At 40.7% G+C, this 21,359-nt stretch overlaps 1 protein-coding gene across 5 annotated transcripts in view; it reads left to right on the forward strand.

The window, feature by feature from the left end:
- The first annotated feature begins 1,090 nt into the window (after positions 1–1,090).
- pleca (plectin a) overlaps positions 1,091–21,359 on the forward strand; it is a 104,578-nt gene continuing 84,309 nt past the window's right edge. For 4 of the 5 annotated variants that reach the window (XM_065470467.1, XM_065470471.1, XM_065470470.1 and 1 more), the window contains exons 1-2: positions 1,091–1,694; positions 4,553–4,757. In XM_065470467.1, coding sequence (XP_065326539.1) covers positions 4,556–4,757 — 202 coding nt within the window. In that variant the 5' untranslated portion in view covers positions 1,091–1,694; positions 4,553–4,555. The remainder of the gene's footprint in view (positions 1,695–4,552; positions 4,758–21,359) is intronic. The other variant, XM_065470468.1, reaches the window with a different exon arrangement.

Consider the following 21,359-nt stretch of genomic DNA (forward strand, 5'->3'; position numbering starts at 1 on the left):
CTGACATGCTGTACGTGCAAAAAATGATTCCAACATGACCTGGAGCATCTCTCACTCAGAGCTCTCCGGCTCTGTGAAGCACTCAGTTGATCAGATTAAATCTTCAGCACAATGGGTACAAAGTTGGCTCAGACGCTGGTATTCCGGACTGGTGACATGCATCATTTGTGAATACAAGAAGGGGCTCTGTGTGGGACGGAGCCAGCACGTCACTCCCACCCCTCCGGTCTGAGTCCTCGGTAATTCATTCTACTAGTGGGAGACTAATAATGTAGTAGTGCCACACAAACAAGCAATCTGCCATTCATCAGTCACTGTTGTGATTATGTAATGGCTCAGCAGGGCAGTTTTTAATGTGAGTCAGTACAAGTTGGTCTCATTTGGAGCAAAAAAGAAACCTGAAAAACATGACAGAGTAAACAAAGCAAAGGGAAATGAAATTAAGCAATTTTACACATTAATGGGATTTTAATCAAAGTGCAAAGTGCAGGCAGAGGTCATTAAATAAAACAATTTTAAATATCTTGGCCTGTAACTAAGTGCTAAATCAATTACCAACAATTAAAAATCATTCATTGTGAGAGAGTGTTCTTGTTTGGCCTTTTAGTTTTTAGACATGTAGACTAAACACTGAGTCCAATTACACCGTCTTTCCAGGAACTTCTACAACATTTCATGGCCTGTTTCGGGAGTCCTCCGGTGTCATGGAGACACTTTGTTGTCTCACTGTTGAGGGCTCTTGTCAGATGCCAGCTGGAATACCGTTACTAATTCATCCACTTTCTTAACGCCTTATCCAACAGTGTAGCGGGGAGGCTGGAGCCTATCCCAGCTATGATAGGGCGCCAGGTGGGGCATCAGGAATACCCGGAGAAAACCTGCAAGTGCACGCAGGAGCAAGCGGACATTTAACCTCATTTAACTGTAAAATATTATTAAAATCTCTTTCAGTTTTTAAAACTTTGTCTTAACAGTAGTTTTGTAAGCTACACACTCTGGTGTTTAAAATGAAAGCACACTACAGTTGTTTCCACGTGACATACAAGTGCTGAGCTCAGCACTGGCGTTGCGTCCTGAGCAATAACACCATTATAAAGGATTTCCTGTGAAGTTTGGGGGAAAGTGCAGAACTCTCAGACTGAAAGGGAGACACACATCATTTTTTTACTCATATTCCTTTACCCAACCCGAACCCGCTCAGAACCACAGTTTGAGTCACATATTTCCTTCATAGGCTCCACATGAGCTTGCCCACATTACCACAACTAAAAGTCAGCGTGGAGGGTGTAACGCGTAGCGAACCGACAGCCTCCTCGCTATCAACCTGAGCTCAGTTTTCACATGCGCAATCAGATCTGCCTCCTTATCTCCAACGTGCCTGTTGTTCAGTGACAACTTCGCCGGTGTCGTCGCGCGAGCAAAGCTCGAGGCATGCTGCCTGCAGGCTGAGGGAGCTGGTTTCTCCTCTCGGCTCGTCCTGCAACCCTGATCACTCCAGGTTGAGCGTCTGAGCATCCCACAGCCAGGAAACTGCAGGACGCAGGCGCGACTCTCGCTGCGGATGAGGATGATGATGGCTTTCGAAGTTTGAGCAGGTTAAATCTGAACGAATCCGCCGACGGAACGACTGCAGAGCCGTGTTTTGCGGTTGTGTACCTGGGACCAAACCAACAGCCATCCTGGATATTTTGTGCGTGAGTAAACGAGGAATACAGATTATTCATTTTTCATGTTTTGCCGCATCGTCGACACCGATGATCACACGATTTAGTGCATTTCAAAGCCTAGAGGTCATAAAATAAAACCCGACCTATCATGGTAGTATGAGCGAGGCTGTTCGCGTCATAACCTTCACTCTAACCTGTTAAACGGCAGGTGCACCCACCCCTCCGTGTCCTCTCTGCGGCTCAGCCTCATTACAGGTGTGGCGGTGCAGAGCAGAGCGAGCTTGAACATCTACGATCCTTGTTGTGCTCAAGTTTTCTGGGAAGGATCCAGACTTGACAGCTTTGTCTGAAAAGCGATTATCAACAGATCCAGTCCCGCTGAAGTCCATCGGTTGTTTACAGTTTGGGAAAGAGCGAAGAGGGGAGTTTGTCAGCTCGACTGAGCCACTGTCAGAGTCTGGGCATTCCTATACACACTACTTCATTTTCTTTGATTTCCAAGACCTGGATGGAGCATGCTCTCTAATGCTCTGCAGAGTTGCCTGGTAACTACGGATTACCATGATGCTTTCAGCTGCTCGGAGCAAGGCCATACAAGAAAGCATATGCACTGTGAATAGGAATAGGTTGAAGACATAAGTACAGAAGTGATAAGAGCTGTAGATGATGGTTATATGCTCTACATCTGATATGCACTGATAGATCATTTGTAGTAGAGTAATAATTAATTCAGAGAGATGATCACAGATGACATAACGAGGCTTAAACTTTGGTGCCTGGCTGACTAAAGGACTCATTTGATGCCTGTGGCCAGTGCTGAGGTCTCCCTCTCTGCTATGCGTGGGCACTGTTTTAGAAGCTATGAATTTTTAACGTGACTTCCTGTAACCTTTGAAACAGCCCAATCTGCAGTCTTCTTGATGTAGTTATATAATGCCCTTTGTTGTCCATGAAAGACCCTAGTTCCTAGGTCCCAAGCTGAACCCAAAGACCATTATTAGTTGACTGGTACTGGTCAAATATTGGCGAAATTTCCATTTAGACCAATCAATGTTCCAATGTTCCATTTAGACCAGTCAATGAACTGCCACAGGAAAGCATAATCCGTTACTGCTCTACTTTCAGAGGCATATTGAGGTATGGCATGATAAAATAATCTTAATCTGTTAAAAGTTTTCCTAAATAAGAAACCACACAAGTGGTTGAGTACTGATGTGCCTCCATATAGTAACAGCAGCCAAGTGCAGATGTTCAGTTTCACTGGAGTTTCACTTCAGTTTCACATGATTGAGGATTGCACATGAAAAATGCGCTCATTAATGTTTTCAGTGTTTGTCATGTGTGATTTATGAGTAGTGTTTCATGTTGGTAATTATATTCTTTATAGTAGTTTAATATATTTTTAAACCTTCTTAACATGATAAGAATGTTTAGTCTGGTAAGTTGTCTAGAACAGGTTATGCATGCACTATTTCCTGAAAAATAACAAGTTTTAACCACATTATTTGTGGTGCAAAAAGCAGATAAAACTGCCTCACAGTGTGTGAGTAATTAATTTTTTTCTTGTGTGTTCTGCAGGTTTCCCACCTAGCACTACCACCCCTTTTTTGGTGTTGATTTGCATGTTTATTTTTCTAATGTGTGGAACAGAAGAGTTGAATTAAAGAGAAATTCCCCCTTTGTCTCATTTTGAGTTGTTATATCATAATATAACATGAAGTGGTTGAAATAAATGTTCAGAAATGCTGTATTTTCCCGTTGTGCCTGCAGGACACAGAAAAAATAAGCCTAGAGCTGCTGTTGGTCTGTAGGCCGTGCTTTGAGAAGCCTGGCAGTGTGCTGTAAATATGCTCTGAAACAAACCGCTTTAATTATGTAACGGTTTAATTGCATAAAAAATAAAATAATCAGTGCTATAGTGTTGCAGAACTGCAATTATATCAGGAAACAGTAAGTAGCCAGAAATAGCCTTTAGGTAAATTATACCCTGAATATGAGCTGTATCTGAAGCCCTGGAGATGTTACTCCTGGGGGTTTGGTCCTGTCTGCTCTCATCCAATCAGAGAGCGGTGGTGGTGTAGCCAGCGCCCCTGTGGAGAGCCTCCTGCATCCTGGATGGTGACTCAGCTGAAATGAAGCTGGTAGCATGGTAACGTTGCACAGTGCATCAGCAGCACCTGCCCTGTAAAAAATCCTCCTCCTCCTCTTTCACACAGCAGTCTGAGCACTGGGCTGCAGCACTGAGTGTTTGCCCAGGCTACTACACGCATGGTCTAAAAATAGACTCACCAAAGTAGGGCATTAATTCAATACCACAATTGTGCTGTGATTTCATGTATTTATTCATTTGTTTTTTATTGAAAGTTGATTGGCGTCACCTTGGGCATTATGTCTATGCGTAAATATGAGATTTTAATATATAGATAATTAGGGGGAAAACAGACATTTATAGGTTTTGGATTTTAACCATGTTGAAACGAGCCTGTCCCTTTAAGGCAGATTTTAGCTACTTGTACTTGTGAAATATTAGCGTTTCAAGAAATAACTGACCAGGTGTTCAGTCTTTCTCGCTTGGAAGAAATTGACCAAAAGATATTTACCACGACTGGACTTTAAGGTGTTATTTATCCGGCCACCAGGAGATATGGTGTCACAGAAAATCACGCTAGTAGCTGGCAGGCCCACAAAAGCAACCTGACAGTATTAATTAGCACGGTTGGGCTTTAGCTAGGAGTAATTCAGACTTTCAGTGAAGGTAGCCTGTCATCTGTGACTACTAAAATACAAGAACAAACAAAAAAGTATATATAATAAGAAACAGAACTGTCTTAGTTTTTGTTTTGAGTTTCCGTTTTTATACTTTTCTGGTCACCGTGTCCTTTCAGACTATGGAGGAGAAGCCCAAGAGGAGGCCTCTGGTCAGGGCTGCATCGGAGGAGAGCTCCAGCGATCTGAGTTTAGTCAGCTGCTCGCCGTCTCCCGGAGACACCCTGCCCTGGAACCTGCCCAAACACCAGCGGATCAAGCGCTCCAAGTCAGCTTCTGGAGATGTTCTGGACCCAGCAGAGAGGGCCGTCATCCGCATTGCAGGTAAGATGTTCATGGGCAGGTAGAAGACCCTCAGTGGTTTATATCTGTAGACGAGCTGGTAAAGTTCTCTACACTATTTTTTAACTGCTGCTGTAGAGTTTCTAACGCCAGGGTATAGCATTGCATAAGGAAATCCACATCCCAGAAGTTTCTTTTGTTGGTTTATGCCTTCACATTTTTCATGCTGTTGATTAGACCATGGTTAAAAGTATGATTTATATGTTTTTCAGGTATTACCTGGATGCGTGTCTGGGTTAGGACTTGTGCACAGTCAATTTGAATGATTTTCCTTGTAAGAACTGCTAACTGAATGCCTCTGATTTATGTCTTCTGTCCCACAAGAATAATATGTTCTCCATGTACTTTGTTTAGTTTTCATAGTCCTTGGATTACAGTAAAGCTCACTACTTAGATTCACTCAGTGATTATCATCTGCTGTACATATTGTGCCATAACCGCTAGAAAGTTATAGCATTCACAGTCAGTTTACTATTGCACAAGCCTCCTCAATTTTATTGTAAAAGTCCACTTGCTTCTAATCAGCCAATCCTGGCCCGTCCTGTTCAGTGTTTTCCTACCAGATGGTTTGCTTTCCAGGTAACTGTTATTCCATAAAAGTGTCTTGTCCCCTCATAGCAGTAGCTATGAAACCTTGAGAGCCACTCTAACCAGAACCTGAAGTATCTAGGGAATGGGTTCATACATGTGGCGTTCTGCAAAAAGGACCACTGTTACAAATTGCAGTTCAAGACTGTTTGGGGTTCAACCAATCAGATCACTGAACCTGTGTTCACCAGTCACTGAACTTGTTTTTGTCAAAAACATGAATCAGTCTGAGGAGCTTTAAAAAGCAAGCAGGCAGTGATTATTCCTACTGACCTTGCTCTCACTTGGCAGTTGATTGGATGATCTACCATCGCACCTGTAACATGCCAGTAGCTGCCAACTTTTTTGGCCCTTTTGTTGAGCTGTACCGACTGGTATAGCTACAAACACGTAGCTTTAGAAAGGTGGATTGTCTTGCAAATCTTGCTGCATCTTTTTTCTTTTTTAAGTACTTAAAAAAACAAGGTAGAAACAAAAATCCTTGTGGACTCTCCCAACATTCATACATACTGTACACTCTGGCAGAGGTTTTTCAGTTGACAGAGGTTCACTGTACAATAAAAGAAAAGTAGCAGCATCTCTCACTATGCTCATCCATATATCCCGGGGGGTTCTTTATCCTCTAGAGATTCTCCAGGTTCTCCACCTCTGTTAACTCTCGCCTGTGCACGGAGCCAGGGATCTGATGAAGCAACTTGCTGCCTCAGCATGTTCAGTGGTCGGTGTTTAGTTCAGATAGTCTCTTTGGACCACAGACAGAAACCCAACCTCATCTTCCCCCCCTCCCTAGTTGTCTCTAATATTGATTTGATGGGGTGGGGTACTGCAGTGTGACTGGGTGTTATTGTCTCTGCACACATAACAACAGCAGTACATTTGTATGTCCGTGCACTTCTGCAGAGCTTGTTGGTGTGCTGCAGTTTAAGGACAATAGAGTAAATTTATTTCTAAACAGAAAATTGACTAAAATGTTTGTCATTGTTAGGCAGATACCAGAATCAGATGAAGTGCATTAGATAAGTGTGACTGTATGAATATTGTCCCACCGGATCGCTGCCATAATGGCCCTGACTCAGTCCGAGTCATTAGCCTTGTGAGATGATTGCTTTATCTCACAGTGAATGGAGGCGTGACCATTTGCTATCAAGCTGCAGACAGTCTGAGGGGCAGACTGTGTCGGATAATGCTGAATATGGTGTCAGTAAGACTGTATCAACATTTTGTAGCTTACTGATATACCTAATCGGATAACACTTTAGTTTAATGACATCACTACAGAGTGATGGTGATGAGACAGCATAATTAAGCTCTGTTGAAAATAAAGCAAACTAAGTTCACCAGACTTTCTTTTATGACTCTGGTTCAGGATGTTGTATGTTATCATATAATGGCTCACAACAGACAGTAGTTATTAGTAACATTGATATTTCAGTTATTATTATGAATGGCTTCAAAATTCGTTATCACAGATTACTAGAATATCAATGCAGTCAGGCCCACAAAACACAGAAAGGTCATCAAGTATTAAATCATAGCTGCTGCTTCTTCTGCCCCTCTGATGTACTCATTTGTAATCTTGTCAGTCCTGATCACTCCCAATGAATCTTAGCATCTTCAGCTCTGCCTTCTGTCTTGTTGGTTGTGCCACTGCCTTTAAACCATACTTCATAGCAGGTCTCAGTACCATCCTCCAAACATTAAACGATAACGACTACTAGCTACTCATTAACCATCGAGTAATATCAGTGGTAAAAGTTGGCATTTGCACTGGAAAAAACAGTCAATAAGTTGTTGAACTTTTTATTTTTGTGAACATTTATGGTTAATGATAAGTAACAGAAAATTTTTGGGTTTTTTGACTTTTGTCTAAAAAAAGACATTTAAATTATGTAAGTTTTGGCTTTGGGACTAGTGGTTGCTATGGTGATGAATGATGAAGCAAACACACAAAAGTAGATGTAATTAGTAGCTGTAGAAGCTCTAGTTGATTTAAAATCCTTTTTATAACTTGAAAGTTTCGGAATTCTGGGATTCTAATTTGCAGTTTTTTCCCATGTTGGTTCCAATGTGGGAAATAATGTTTTTTCCCTTCGTGTTAAAGTAACTCATAATGTTTTTTTGGGCATTTTGTGAATTGTTTCCTGAATTCCTTTTTGAACTGTGATGTTTAGGATCTTAAATAAGTATCTTTTAAATGTATATTTAAACATTATTTAAACATTTTCCCTATTAATTATACTAACACATGGTTGGTACCATTAAGTACTAACACAAGACGAATGGTTCTTGAATTTTTTCATGCTTGAAAATGTAATTCTGTTGCACTGACTCCACTTTAACTCGAGGGTCCACTTTAAGATTCTGGTTGTAACTTTTAGAGGACTGCATGGATACGACGTGGCTTACATCAGTGGGTCCCTAAGGTCACATGACCAGGGCCTGCTGGCTGTGTATCAACACCTAAAAGCCTTCCCTTTAAACTTGCCTTAGGGTAAATTTTTGTCTATCACGTTGGGTGTGAGGCACTTTGGGTTTTTTTTATCTTGAAAGGTGCTATATTAATAATTTTTAGTTACCTTAAAAAAAACTTACTCTTTAATGTGCATTTGTTGGAGTGTTACTTTGACCACAGCTGTGAGAACCAACAAAAACGTGGGTGGTTTTGTTCTTGGTCTGTCTGTGACAAACTTAAAATCCTGTTAACTTAATATTGACATTAAGGTACAAGTAAAGAAAAGAGTGTTATCTGTTGCACAGACATCCGATATTCAGTTAGCCCCGAGAAGTGTATCACATAAGTCTTGAAATGTCACACAATAGTTCCTTCTTGATTTTCATGAAACACTGAGTTTAGAGTCTGCTATGCAGGAGATAAATTATTTAGCAGTTCTTTCAGTGTGGTATTTTTTCCAGTGTCTGTCAGGATATTGACCTGCAGATCCTTTTCTGTCTTCACTTTCAGCAGCGTTACTGTTTCTAAAGATATTTCTGGGACCCTGACCAAGGTTTCCTCTTTCATACATCTGTCTTTTCAAAATAAGAAATGCCAGAGTGTTTCCAGTGTACCCAGCTACAGGTATACAATGCTGATGTCAGATATCAGACTCATCATAATAAACCAGAATGGTGGTGTGTGCAGTGTACTATGGTGGTCACTAGAGGACAGTATCCAAAGATAAAATGCAGTGCATCATGACTGCATCTTTCTCATCCTCCTTAGATTGTATTGCTGCTCTCAAATCTGACATTTGACTACTTCCTGGTCATTCTTTTCAGCGTGTACCTACAGAAGAACGTGTGTGCTCAGCAGTAATTTATTAAATTGACAGATAAAGCCAATACTAAGCCTACTAAGCCTTGGCAAACAAGGAAATAACAAGGGATAAATGACTAAACAAGTAAAGCAATGCTGTTTGTGTTAATATTTATTAAATTTATTCATAACTAAAGAGACCGACTTTGAGTTTTTTTGACTTGTGATCTTTTTTTTTCACTTTATTTGATTGATGCAAGCCTTACTTTGCTTAACTTTCTCCGCTTTCAGAGTTTGGGACTCTTATTGTGCTCTACCTTCACTGTCAATTCTTTTTTTCCCACTGGTTCCTTTCCATCTATCTCTCCATTAGCAGTGCCCCTGCTTATCCTTTTAGAAGGTCACTTGAGGGCTGGAGCTGATCCCAGCTCACATTATTTACTGTTTGGGTGCTTACTAAAATCTGCCTTGTCATAAGGGCAGCATAAGCTGAAAGGTAATTTTGTCATGGATTTTGCGGCCATGGAGCCCAAAGAGATGCTAAAGAGGCTCGCTGTTTGTCACAGCGACATTTTAATAGTAATGTGTTACCAGGGAGCTCATTATCCCAGCGGCCACTACATTTTCAACCTCTAATTAACATTCATGCTACCAACCGGTAAGCAAGTAACCAGGCAAAGTCTCACAAACACAAATCAGTAAATACACACAAAAACAGTCAATGAATAGTGAGGGGTGGCGTTGTATCCCTCCTTAGATGTGTTTTCTTTTATTTTTGCAGAGAACATAAATTAGTGCCACCACTGGGGCAGAGAGGCTTTAGTTTGGCGATGTGTGGGAGGGCTGGCTTGCACTACAGTCCTGACACTCGAGCCAGAGAAGCAGACAGAGAGACAAAAGTGAAAAAAAAAAAGATCTCTGAGAGACACCATCCGGTGGCCAGTGATGAGAAAACAGTGGGATGTTTTTTTTATACACTCACGGGGATTGAGTGCACAATTGAAAAATCCCACAAGCCGTCAGTATTAAAACACCACATCATTCTGCTGAATGGAGGAAATAGAGGAGGCAAGCAAACTGTACGTCCTCAGTTTGTTTTTAGAGATATCTTCAGGCTATGCTGTGATGGATGTTGTGGTTGGAGTTGAACTCAGAGGCCGTTTGTCAGATTGTCTTCGCTCTTCAGTGACAGTGACTTCTTTGACTTTGTGCTGATGTGTTTTGAGTTACTCCACCTTTACCTTTACTAGATCTGAACCATAGTTATTTAATTATTTTTAAACAAGTCTTTAAATTTCATGTCAGCAGTATAATAAAGCTTTCAGATCACATCGCCTGCTCTGTTGGATCTGAAGTGTTAACTGTCTGACTAAACACAGATGTTGGACTGCAAACAGTCGCTGCTCTGTTGATATATTTTTTTTAAAGAAAACCTCAGTTCATAATGATGTTGCTGCTGGAACTCATTAGAGTTCCTGTTACTCACTTTCAGTTCATAACTCACAGGTCGAGACACACCGCTGGTGGTTGGTGCCACGCGGTAACTGATGATTCCAGTGACTCGGAGTGCTGAAATATTTTTCCACATTCCTAATGTGAAGGATTTATCAAGACGGATTTTGCAATTTGCAGTCTCTTGTTGATGAAACTCTGCAAATTTTCCCGATAGCTGAGTAAACACAAACTCCCAGCTGTATGTGCTCAGGCTGCCAGGATATCTGCTTTATTACCTTACATCTAAACAGTGGCAGTGGCACCACCTCTTTTACTGTGTTTATATAGTATTTTCTTTCTTTTCTTTCGTTTTCGACATGGTAAATTTTCAATTGTGCTAACATTTTACTGTGAAATTATAAATATTTAGCACAGAGGGCTGTAATTTCACAGCAGTTATTTACAGAACTTTATCCTAATATTATGGCAACTTTTTCCTAAATGTACTGATGGACATTTGTGTGGCATAGATTCAACAAAATGCTGGAAGTAATACTCAGATTGTGGTACATATTGGAACGATACCATCAAACTGTTGCTGCAGATTTGTTGGCTGCCTGTCCAAGTTTCACATTCCCTCACATCACAAAGATGCTCTATTGGATTGCAATCTGGTGACTTTGAGGCCATTTAAGTGCAGTGGAGGCTATTACAATGACCTCATTGTCATATTCAAGAAGCCAGTTTGAGATGATTTGACTTCTGTGACATGGCGCGTTATTCTGTTGGATGTAGCTCTCAGTGTACCCATGCAGTCAGACAGGCTGTGGCTTTTAAATGATGCTTAGTTGATACTAAGTGTGTTAGTACCAACGTGCAGCGTTTAGTCCGTTTAAATCAAACTCAGGTTTGTTTTCCAACTTGAGGCGATTCATTTGTGCATGTGTGAACACAGTAATCGCACTCAGGTGTGGATCAAAATAAACGTACCAAGACCCTTTGGAGACTGTGGTCTCTGTATGGTTCCAAACAAACTCTGGAGTGGTTCATTTATGGTGTGAATGTGATCTGACCCCGAGCCACACCAGCTACTATGAGTATGTTAATTTCAGATAAAAAAAACATCCCATACCCATGTACTTTGTATTCTCAATGCAGGAAGGTACTATAGATGTACAGAGGCCTGTAGGGACTAGCAACAAGCAGTGAAATGAACGGAAATTCTCTGTTTTCTGTTTTGTTTGAAGTCCAGAGCAAAGCACCTTCTTCCTGTATTTATTTTTGTTGCTTCTGCCCCAGACACATCTCTCCAATGAGCAGAATTAATATTCTCAGGAGGTTTGTAGTAGCACGTTTTGGTTCACAAAGCTGAAAGTTTACAAACTCATCAACTGTTTCCGACCAGAGTGAACCAACTATAGGCTTGAAAACACCCTAAGAGGCCCATAGTGTGAAAAGAAAATATCCCCCACTCCATTACGGCACTACTACCAATATAAACTACTGGTTTAATGGCAGGATAGATCCATTCTTTCATGCTGTTCACATTAAATTTATTTTAAAAAATCACTTTATGCACCTTTATTTCCCTTTAATGACTCTTGGTTGTCTTAAACCACGTCTACATGAGTAAATGCAGTGAGTTGCTACCATAAAACTGGCTGATTAGATATTTACATGAACAACCAGTTCAACAGGTGTACCTAACAAAGTGGCTAGTGTGTGTATTTCACAATAGACCTCAAGTTATTTGCAGCCAGGATATTATATTGTGCATATATTTAATTTGATCTGCCCTGTTTCTAATTATGAGTATATTTAATTTAAATATGGCAGTGACAAAGGAAACGTAAATATCAGTGTGTTTTTAACTATCAACAGACATATGTGTGACCAACTTGCTGCATGTTACTGAGGATAATTTGATAACTTTAAACATCTCAAAAAAAGAAACACCACTGAAATTCTTCCCTTTTCAACACTGGGCTGTTTTCACTGGGGAAATGCAGCTTTTTAGAAAGAAACACTCTGACGGATCCAAAGTAAATTTCCTCTATACTTTTCCAGTTTTTGTTTCAGAGACAAGTTCTCAGTGCTTCTTCCAAGCACCACTTCCTTGTAGGAAGGTCCAACTGCAGTCAGGGTTTTTCTTGGCATCATTTCTTACTATTGTCACTGCTTCATCCATGAGAGTCTGTAACTAATTTGAATAAAACAGTAGGTCTCTTTACTATTGTCTTGATGCTGCAATAAACTTTACGGCCTAGGAAGAGGGATACTTGCTAGTGCTGTGTTTTGCCCTCATTTGTACTTGATAATTCATATGAATGTTAATTTAAATATCTGAGTTTTACATTTATGGCTTCATAACTGAATGAATGAAGGGAATTTAAGATTGATGAAAAATGGTACCATGCCTTAATTTAAGTAGGACTCTAAGCATTTTACATTAGTTGCACAGGTGTACCTACCATTTTCATAGGTTTGTGAACACTTCATGTATACGTCATGTATAAGCATACACTCACGTGAAAAACAGTCAATGATTCAGTACCTTGGAGAATCGCCCTTAGCATTAATAACTTGAAGTAATCATTTTATGAGTGACTTTCTCAGTCTCTTCCATCATTGTGGAGGAATCTTTGGCCCACTCCTCTTTATAGAGGTGCTTCAGTTCATTTGCTGCTGGGGTCATTGTTCAGCTCCGTGACCCAATTTCAGGCAAACTTTAACTGTCAGACAGCCTCACATTTGACTCTTGAGTACTTTGCTATACAGAGGAGTTCATGGTTAAATTAATGGCTGCATGCTGTACAAGTCCTGTGGCTCCAGAACAAACCTATTTCATCACCACCGTGCTGACAATTGGTGTGAGGTTTTGTGTTGAGATGCTGTGTTTGGTTTTCATTAAACCAGCTTTCTATTCTCTTAGACACTTGTCCGATTTACGATTATGACGTGGGGCTGGAGTTTCTCTCTCGCCCTATCACTCGAGAGGGAGTTTATCTTACCTGTAACAGGGCAAGAGGTGGGTTCTTCTAGGCAGGTTGCCCATCTATCACAGGGCTCACACAAACCACTAACAAACAATTTTAAAAAGTGACCTGTAAATCAGACGGCCATTGGACACCGACAGTGAGCAGACAGTCACCATGTGGATGTGAGGAAAAATTACGCTGTTTATATAGACCAGATAAATTTTAACGTAGTGGTGTGACTAAAAAAAAAACAGTTCCCATTTCACTTTTTTTTTGTTTTTCGTTTGTTTTTCAACCCTAACACCCCTAAATTCAAACTTTATATAAATATTGAGGTAAAAGCAGCGCTGTGGATTTGGAAAGTTGGTATAACCCTAATGTTAAGTCTATAAACAAGAATCCATATAAGATATACCTTATTTTCCGCGCTATAAGGCACACTTAAAATCCTTTAATTTTCTCAAAAATCAACAGTTCGCCTTATAATTCGGTGCGCCTTATGTATGAATTCTGGTTGTGCTTATTGACCTTGAACTGATTTTATGTGGTACACAGCGCTCAAAAAAAAAATCTGTCAAAAAAGTTTTAGTACGACTTTGGTAGGCTATGAAGCCGCATCCAGTGGCGGTCCTAGCCTGTTTGGCGAAGAGAGAGAGAGTATGCATAGTATGCAAACGGCTACCAAACAGACATCATAATTCGTCATACAATGGGAACAGGACAATTCAACAATTGACACTGACTAATTAATATTATATTATTGTATATATTGTTTGGAGTTTAGTCTGTTACTGTTACTATTTTTACCATTTCTTCTTGGAGGAACTGTAACCCACATAATTTCCTTAGGGATTAAGAAAGTATTCTGATTCTTAATGTTTTAGGATACATGACCTGCCATTATCCAATGACACATCTGCTTACCTGTATCTTTTGCTCGTTTCTCCTTGTAGGAGCCATAATTAAATGTATTGAATTTTAATGATCACTGGGTTTTCATTTGTTTGGTTGCTATGGTGATGTGTAACAGGAGTCACGTGGGTGCTAGCGGTGACATTAAGAGGGCGTTGTCAGTCTGTCATTCACTGGTTTGATTTTGACAGAGAGCAGGGCTGGGTAGCCGTAGTTTTTGTTGACCGCAGCACAACGAGTTTCCCCTTGTTGCATTAGAGCTGTGATGTTTTAAGAGTTTGAATCGCGAGCCGATCACATTGCTCTGTAAACTTTTCAAGCACTTTAATAAACAAGCAAACAATTCCACCTCTCGCATTATTGCGTACAGTTGACAGCGCGTCAGGCAAATAGGCAGGCTCCATCCCCGGCCTCTAGCGACTGTGGAAGTCGCTACACTCCTCCTCTTCTTTTCTCTTTTTTTTAAACTTTAAAAACGGGTTGTGTGTGAGACTTTAAATCAACAAAATATAAAATATACATTTTAAATTGTTATTGATCCCTTTACCCCTGGTCCTAAAGTGTATATTTATTTTCTTACTCTTCTTATATTTATTGTTTGTTTACTTGCACTGCTGTAACTGGAGCCTCGTCGTCTCGTCTCTCTATATACTGGACTGTATGTAGTGGAGATGACAATAAAGTTTACTTTGACTTCAGCAGCGAGCAGGCGCACTGAGGGCTCTCGCGCTCACTTTTCGCGTATAGAATTTCGAAAAAACATCGGTGCAAATTATAAGTCTGTATAATAATGTCTGCTGTTTTCGTGTTGTTGGTTTGTTTTTATTTTGTTTTATTTTGCAAGTTGCTTATTAGACGCTGCTCCAGCCAGCCAGAGAATCCCCCGCCGCCCCGCCCTCTCCTCCCTGTGCCGCAAGCAGCAGACGCACCTCGCAAACGGAGGGCGCCCTTACTCCCAGCAAATGGGCGATAGAAAACCGATCGGTGCCTATGCCATTCCCAATATGCGCTGGCATGATGTCGGGGCAGCATGACTACGAGCAATTTTTTTTTTTTTTGCCGATGCCCGTGATGCCGCCCCCCACCACGATGCCGCCCCGGGCAACCGCACGTGTCGCCCGTATCTAAAACCGCTACTGGCCGCATCACTTGATGGATTGTCGGAGCATTACGGCTACTGTAGTCAGGAGCCCCGCGGAGTAATCTGGGTCCAAAACTCCGTCCGCTTCAGGTCCCGAATTCAAACCAACACTGCGGCATCACTGAGAGTTAAAAACTGTCTAAATTCTTTTATCTTTAATAAAATGATCAGCGTTGCTGCTTTACCAGGTGTAACAATTAAGTTTAACATCCAGGCATCCATGAAAACAGAATTTATTAAGTTTAACGGAGTTAGACGTTAGCAGGAAGTTAGCTCGCTAGTTTCCACCTAAACATGATATAGCATGTTCTGACTGAGAGATTTCTGAAAAAATTAAAACGTACAGCTCTGCTGTCACTTCCAACATAAATGAAGACAGAAAACTAAACAGCAGTGACTTTTGTAGGGTTACTGAAGTTGGACTAGCTGCTATATAATGATGTGCTTGATGTGTTGTGATCACTAGCGACACAGCTATGTTAGCATAATATAAATGGTGAAGCTCGAGGATAAATGCTAACTTTTTTCCCCTCGATAAAAGTTAACGTGAGGGTTCGCGATGGTTAGGGACAAATGCAATTGCATGGCAGGATGCTGTAAACGGACTGAACTTCAGTCGGGAAAACAACTGAGATAATCCATCCACAATACGAGGTTAGTCATTAATATACTGCAACAACACAAGAATAGAGCAGCTGCGAGAGAATTCAACAGACTGTTTCGTTTCCTTTAATGCGCCTTATAATCCGGTGCGCCTTATGGTCCGAAAAATACTGTATGTTAATATAGAAAAAAAGTGATTTAGGGTTAGTGGAATAAAGTTTTCCATGTTCATCAAATAATGTGGACGTGCGTTTTTAATCACGTGTGTTTCTGAAATAAAAACAAATACAGTGATGTTTGATAGAGTGATGGTTGTGCCAGTATTTTGTGTCATTTCACTTTTCTTGTTCTTCAGTAGGAGTCGTGTATACTGTACCTGAAGATTATTAGAAAGTCTTTGTTTAAAGTTATAGCTGTTGTTTGCTTTCAGCTATCCAGCTCTGATCCAGTGTTCTGTGCTGAAGAGGTGTGGTCCCCTAACACTTATGCCGTCATTCAGTTTTGGGAATATGACGTGACTTTGAGAAGAACCGTGTAAGTGTGATGGGAGTTCTTTTTAAAGCTGTAAATATTACAGAATCCACTTGCTGCGCCTTGCCCCAGTTTCTCCAACAGCAGGAACTCAAATAACCCCACGCAGCTCCGTCACTTGTTTTTTCATCGAGGTAGCCGTGTCTATAAGGGGTGGAGTTGGCATGCACGGTGTGTCTGTGTGTGTGTAGCTGTGTCTCAGCTGGTACCTATCTTTGTGGCTTGTGTTTGCCTCTGTGCCTTTAAGAGGAGGGTCTGATATAAGTGTGTGTGGGTATTTCTCAAGCTGAGGAGGGGAGTGGTGGTGGTCTGGAATGATATGTACAGTTCAGAGAGGGAATACTGTGGCTGAGTGTGGGTGAGGAAGAAGGTGGGGACAGAAATATAGGTGGACAGATAGCCAGGAGGGCTTTTATCAGCACTGAGGACACACAGATTCAAAGAGGGGTTCACACTGCCAGGGGAAAGTTAAAAGGAAAGTTTGAAGAGAGAAAGGTGCCCTAACCCTGACTCAGTATCAGCCAAGCCATGTCCATGCCCATGTTTGACCCAGGTCAGCGACTGCCAGAGGAGCAAGACTATGTTCAAGCCTATGAAAACGTCAGGGAGAAATATAAAGGTAACAACACCTCCTGTTTTCTTTTTGTAGTTTCAACTCAAATGATAACATGTTGAAAGCATGCCTCAGTGAGTATACTTGTTAAGCCTTGGCCAGTGTATTACTTTTAATTGATTCCATATTAATTTTCATTGATGTTTCATGGGGTCTTTCTGTAAGCTGTGTGTCTACAATAGCAATGGCATGGGCATGTGGATTGGTACTTTTGTCAGCTCTGCCAGTGATGTCTTTGTTGTTGTAGTTAACCCCCTGTATTGCAGACAGATCAACACTGAGAACATGGTTAAGTGGTGCACTTCTACAGGTGCAGTAACAGAACAACTGCATCGATAAAACAAAGAGGAGTCCTGTTCTGCATGCTTTGTGTCCTTCTCAGACTTGGCTGCTGTCTTTGCATGCAGGGGAATCAGTGGGCAGTGTGGGCACAGAGAGGTGAGACATTTGACCTTTGGTTGAATGGCAGAGGTCCAACAATGCAACGAGAATGATAAGAGCTGCCAGCCACCATGGTAGCGTATGAGAACATCATGTTTCCAGTTATGCAGCATGTGGGTAAAAGCCTACTTGGGAGTGTTTTTATTTTGTTTCAGAAAGAATTGCAGGGTCGATAGAAACAGGAAGTCCAGACGACTTGAAGATGCACCTCATTTGTTTACTTGGTTCATGATTCTGAATTTGACCAGTGCAAAACCTGAAAGACAATCACCTCAATGCACTTGAAACCAGCTTTCATGCCATGTTCTCCCAGTTTGCATACATATGAAACATAGTTGTGAAATTTGACACTGGTGCGCTTGATTGGTTAACCTTAAAAATTATGTCAAAAGAAAGTTGTTTAAATTTAGCGCAGTTTCGTCTAACAGCATTAAGTGTATCCTTGAGGCCTATAATAACATTAAAGAATGCACTGATTGTGGAAGCTCACTGCCTTGGAAAGTTTTAACAGCACAAAATATGTGATGTGAAACTGTAGAAAAATATTGGCTGGTGCCACTGGAAAACTTCATCTTATTAGCCAATAAGTGATGGAGACAGTGTGACTGATACAAGCCATCTTTCTAATGACAACACTTTGAACATATCTGCACCAGTTATCATGAAGCAGAAGTGGAATCAGATCATTATATAAATGGGACATCTCATATTTGTATATATTTATTCCTGTGCTTGTGCATGAATCTGAGATTGGGTCTACATGTCGTTTTTAATGTGTGTCAAGCTGATGGTTTGCAAATGCATTGATTTTTGCTCCAAGTTTGATGGATTAACCTGGATTAATTAATCCAGGATTATCTCATCTTGTTTTCTTATTGTATGGATACGATTTATGGATTAATTCAGATCTATGTAGATCATCACAAAGACATTATGATGTCCAGTTTTTGTTCAGCTGTCTCCCACCTGCATGTGTCACCCACAAAGCCTGTGTCCTGAGCTAGATTACCTGCAGGTGAATTACATTGACATCTGCAGGTAATCTAGCTCAGGACAGGCTGGCAGGAGCAGCTGTGCTGTCATGTTACACTTGTCAAACATGTCACACATCAGTGAGGAAACATCTCTTTTTCTAGAGCCTCAAATGAGTTTGTATGAGTCCCACACTGTGTATATCTCCACTGCTATAAAAGCATAATTATTGAGAGGCACAATGGATAATTAGCAGAATGAATGATTAACATGTGTTGGAGATAAAAACAGAACCCATAAGTGTGGGCCTGAAATCCCAGTTACAGCAAACTGTTAATGCAAGCCTTCTCTGGGCCTTGGTATGCTGGGAACCGAGTAGTTCCATCCAGTCGCATCAGTCTAGTAATTTTCTTCCCATGTGGTTGCCTACTGTGCATGTCACTGTGGGCAGTGTTCCTGCTGTGCCTCTCTGGCACCAGTGTGGTGCTCCACGCCCCTTTCATAACCTCCAGTCTCTCTGCCAAGATCAGACTTCCTGTTACTCTTTCTTATTGTTGGTTTTTAACCGGATGCTGTTTGTTTTAGATAATTGTACACTTAGAATAAATAGAACACATCTCCTTAAAGACGAGGAGATGGGCGATAACAAATATAAATGCTGTTTTTATCAGCCCTTACCTGTGGTTTCAGTTGATCTGAGCTTTGAGCGAAAAGTAGGGTGTCGGGGTTTGTCGTGAGATGTCAGCCCCTTCTGTAAAGCTGTGTGTTGAGCTGGTGCATGTGTGTGCAGCTCTGTGTGTGAGCTGAATAATTCAAATATGGCCTAGATAAAGCAGTGTTCCTGTCATTTTAAAAGAAGCAGAAGAAAAGTTGAGTGTTGGAAGAAAAACTTTGATATGGAGCTGGATTAGAGAATTTAAGCTGGTCATTAATCACCTTAAGATGAAGCTACTCAATTAGTCCTATAAGCAGGTGGAATTATTGATACAACCATGAATTTATACTTGACTGGGATTGGTACACTACTCTATTTTTAGTCTGTGTTGACACCGGTTCAAAATTCACAACACAGGTGAGAGAGATCTGATCCTGATAAAGTGTCCATCATGCACAGATTGCATGTAGCAGTGGGAGGATGGACTGTTACTCTTGGCAGCATTCGTGCACACAGTATCACATGATTAGGGATTAATTTCATATTCTAAAAGTTATTGCTCCTGCGTGAGCTGGCTTATACATTTGTTAAAGTTATTGCAACAGGTGAAATGCAGCTTCCTATGGGAGTGATGAATGCTGGGTGAAGCTGTGTGTCAGAATAGCAACAGATCAGATCTATTAGTGTAAAACATGCAGCCCTGCTTTAAATACGCGCTGCAAATGTATCCCTGGAGTTTACTCTGTCAGTCTTGGCATTATTCTGGTTGAAAGACAAGCTAAATAACTTCTGGCATTTAACTCAATGAGGAGTTTGTTATTAAGGTCGCAGTAACTTATTCCAGTCCCATTTTACGTGTGTTGGACAAAACTCCTGAGATTATTCCATTATAGATGGTTGGCTGCAGTGTTGGAATTTCTTGGATAATCTAAAATGCTGACGCTGTAACATTGAAGGTTGGAGAAGCCTAATGATTCCCCCAGATACAGCACAATTACCTGCACTTACTAATGACTCCAGTGACCCTGACCTTGGGTTATCTTCACCTCAAATACTCATTCTTAAGAGGTTGGCTGTTAGTTTTGTAGCCAAATGTCAGCGAAAGGAATCGCTCTAACGTTTGCTAAATATTCATCTTTTCAACCAAGTCGCAGAAGGAACAATGTTTCTAAAACACCATTCTAGTAAAGCTTAAAGAGTTTAAGCTTCCAAGTGACCATTAAATAACTGAGCAATATAATCAGCTACTTCTACAGCTACTTCTCATCCTAAGGATGAACTCCAACTTCACCATAATGGACTGTAGCCAGTGTTAGTAGTCTAAGTTATGCTCTGCTGCCTTGCCACAGGATCAGTTCATCTACCTTCTGCAGGTTCTGGTTAGGAGGAGTGAGATCTATATTAGCTATAGTCCAAGGTAATGGAGTTATAATAAGTCTGACCACGGGACACAATCCTCTCTGGGGGAAGTAGCTAAATAATGTCAGTAAGTACTATAATAGCCAGCTGTAGGAAAAACATGAGACAGAAAAGCGAGTTAGCAACAGCTACATTTTCAGAATTTTCAAGAGTTTTCCACTAGTAAACTAATAGTGGTGGAATTCTCTCAAATGAAATGTAGTCATCAAATATAACTGATAGGTGGTATTATGTGTGGGAAACACTGAATATATGTTAACAAGAGAACTGGAATAATACTTAGTAAAAATACTTTGTTTTGCTCCTTTTAGCTTACAGGTGAACTGTGACAGGCGTCACATGGCAGTAGCTGTTTGTGCTGATGTGATCTTTGTGTTTGTTCTGTAAAGTGTTGGTCTGGGATGTAATCCTGCCTGCGAGGTGGATTTTGTCCCACTCCCCATTCTTAAACACACTTAAAAGAGTCAACATTGCGAGCTTCTGTGTGTAAATACTAACAGAGTTTACTTATAAAAGGGCTGCGATAAATTTGTCTTGTGAATCACTGTCGAGCTTGAGCACCCGCAGAGGAAGCCTCCGCTCAGTTCCAGTACTTGCCTCAGATAAGGTTTCATGCAACTTGACCTCACTTTCAAAAATAGTAATAGTGCTTAAGTTATGGACGCGTGATCACACATACACACAGATGTGTCCAGGTTGTAAAATAGGAAAAATATTCCTCTTCTGTCATTTAATATGTGCCAAGTGGACAACACCTCTTTCTTTTTTTTTCCTGAATAATCCATTAACATCTATGAAGTTCTACAAAAAAACCCACACTTTATTTATATATATTTGACATTATCATTACATTTACATTACATTTTTACATTTGTTTTGATTTTCATGTCCATGCATGTCCAGCTAATTTATTGATCTGAGCCTCCAAAGTGTAAAAACTCCTCATCCTGATCTGTTGAGCACTTTTGAACATCTGCAGACATTCTGACTGGTCTCTAACTGGTAATTACACGGCAAACAACAACACATTCCTGATTAATAATC

This window comes from Pelmatolapia mariae, linkage group LG22 (assembly GCF_036321145.2).
Source record: "Pelmatolapia mariae isolate MD_Pm_ZW linkage group LG22, Pm_UMD_F_2, whole genome shotgun sequence".
Lineage (NCBI taxonomy): Eukaryota > Metazoa > Chordata > Actinopteri > Cichliformes > Cichlidae > Pelmatolapia > Pelmatolapia mariae.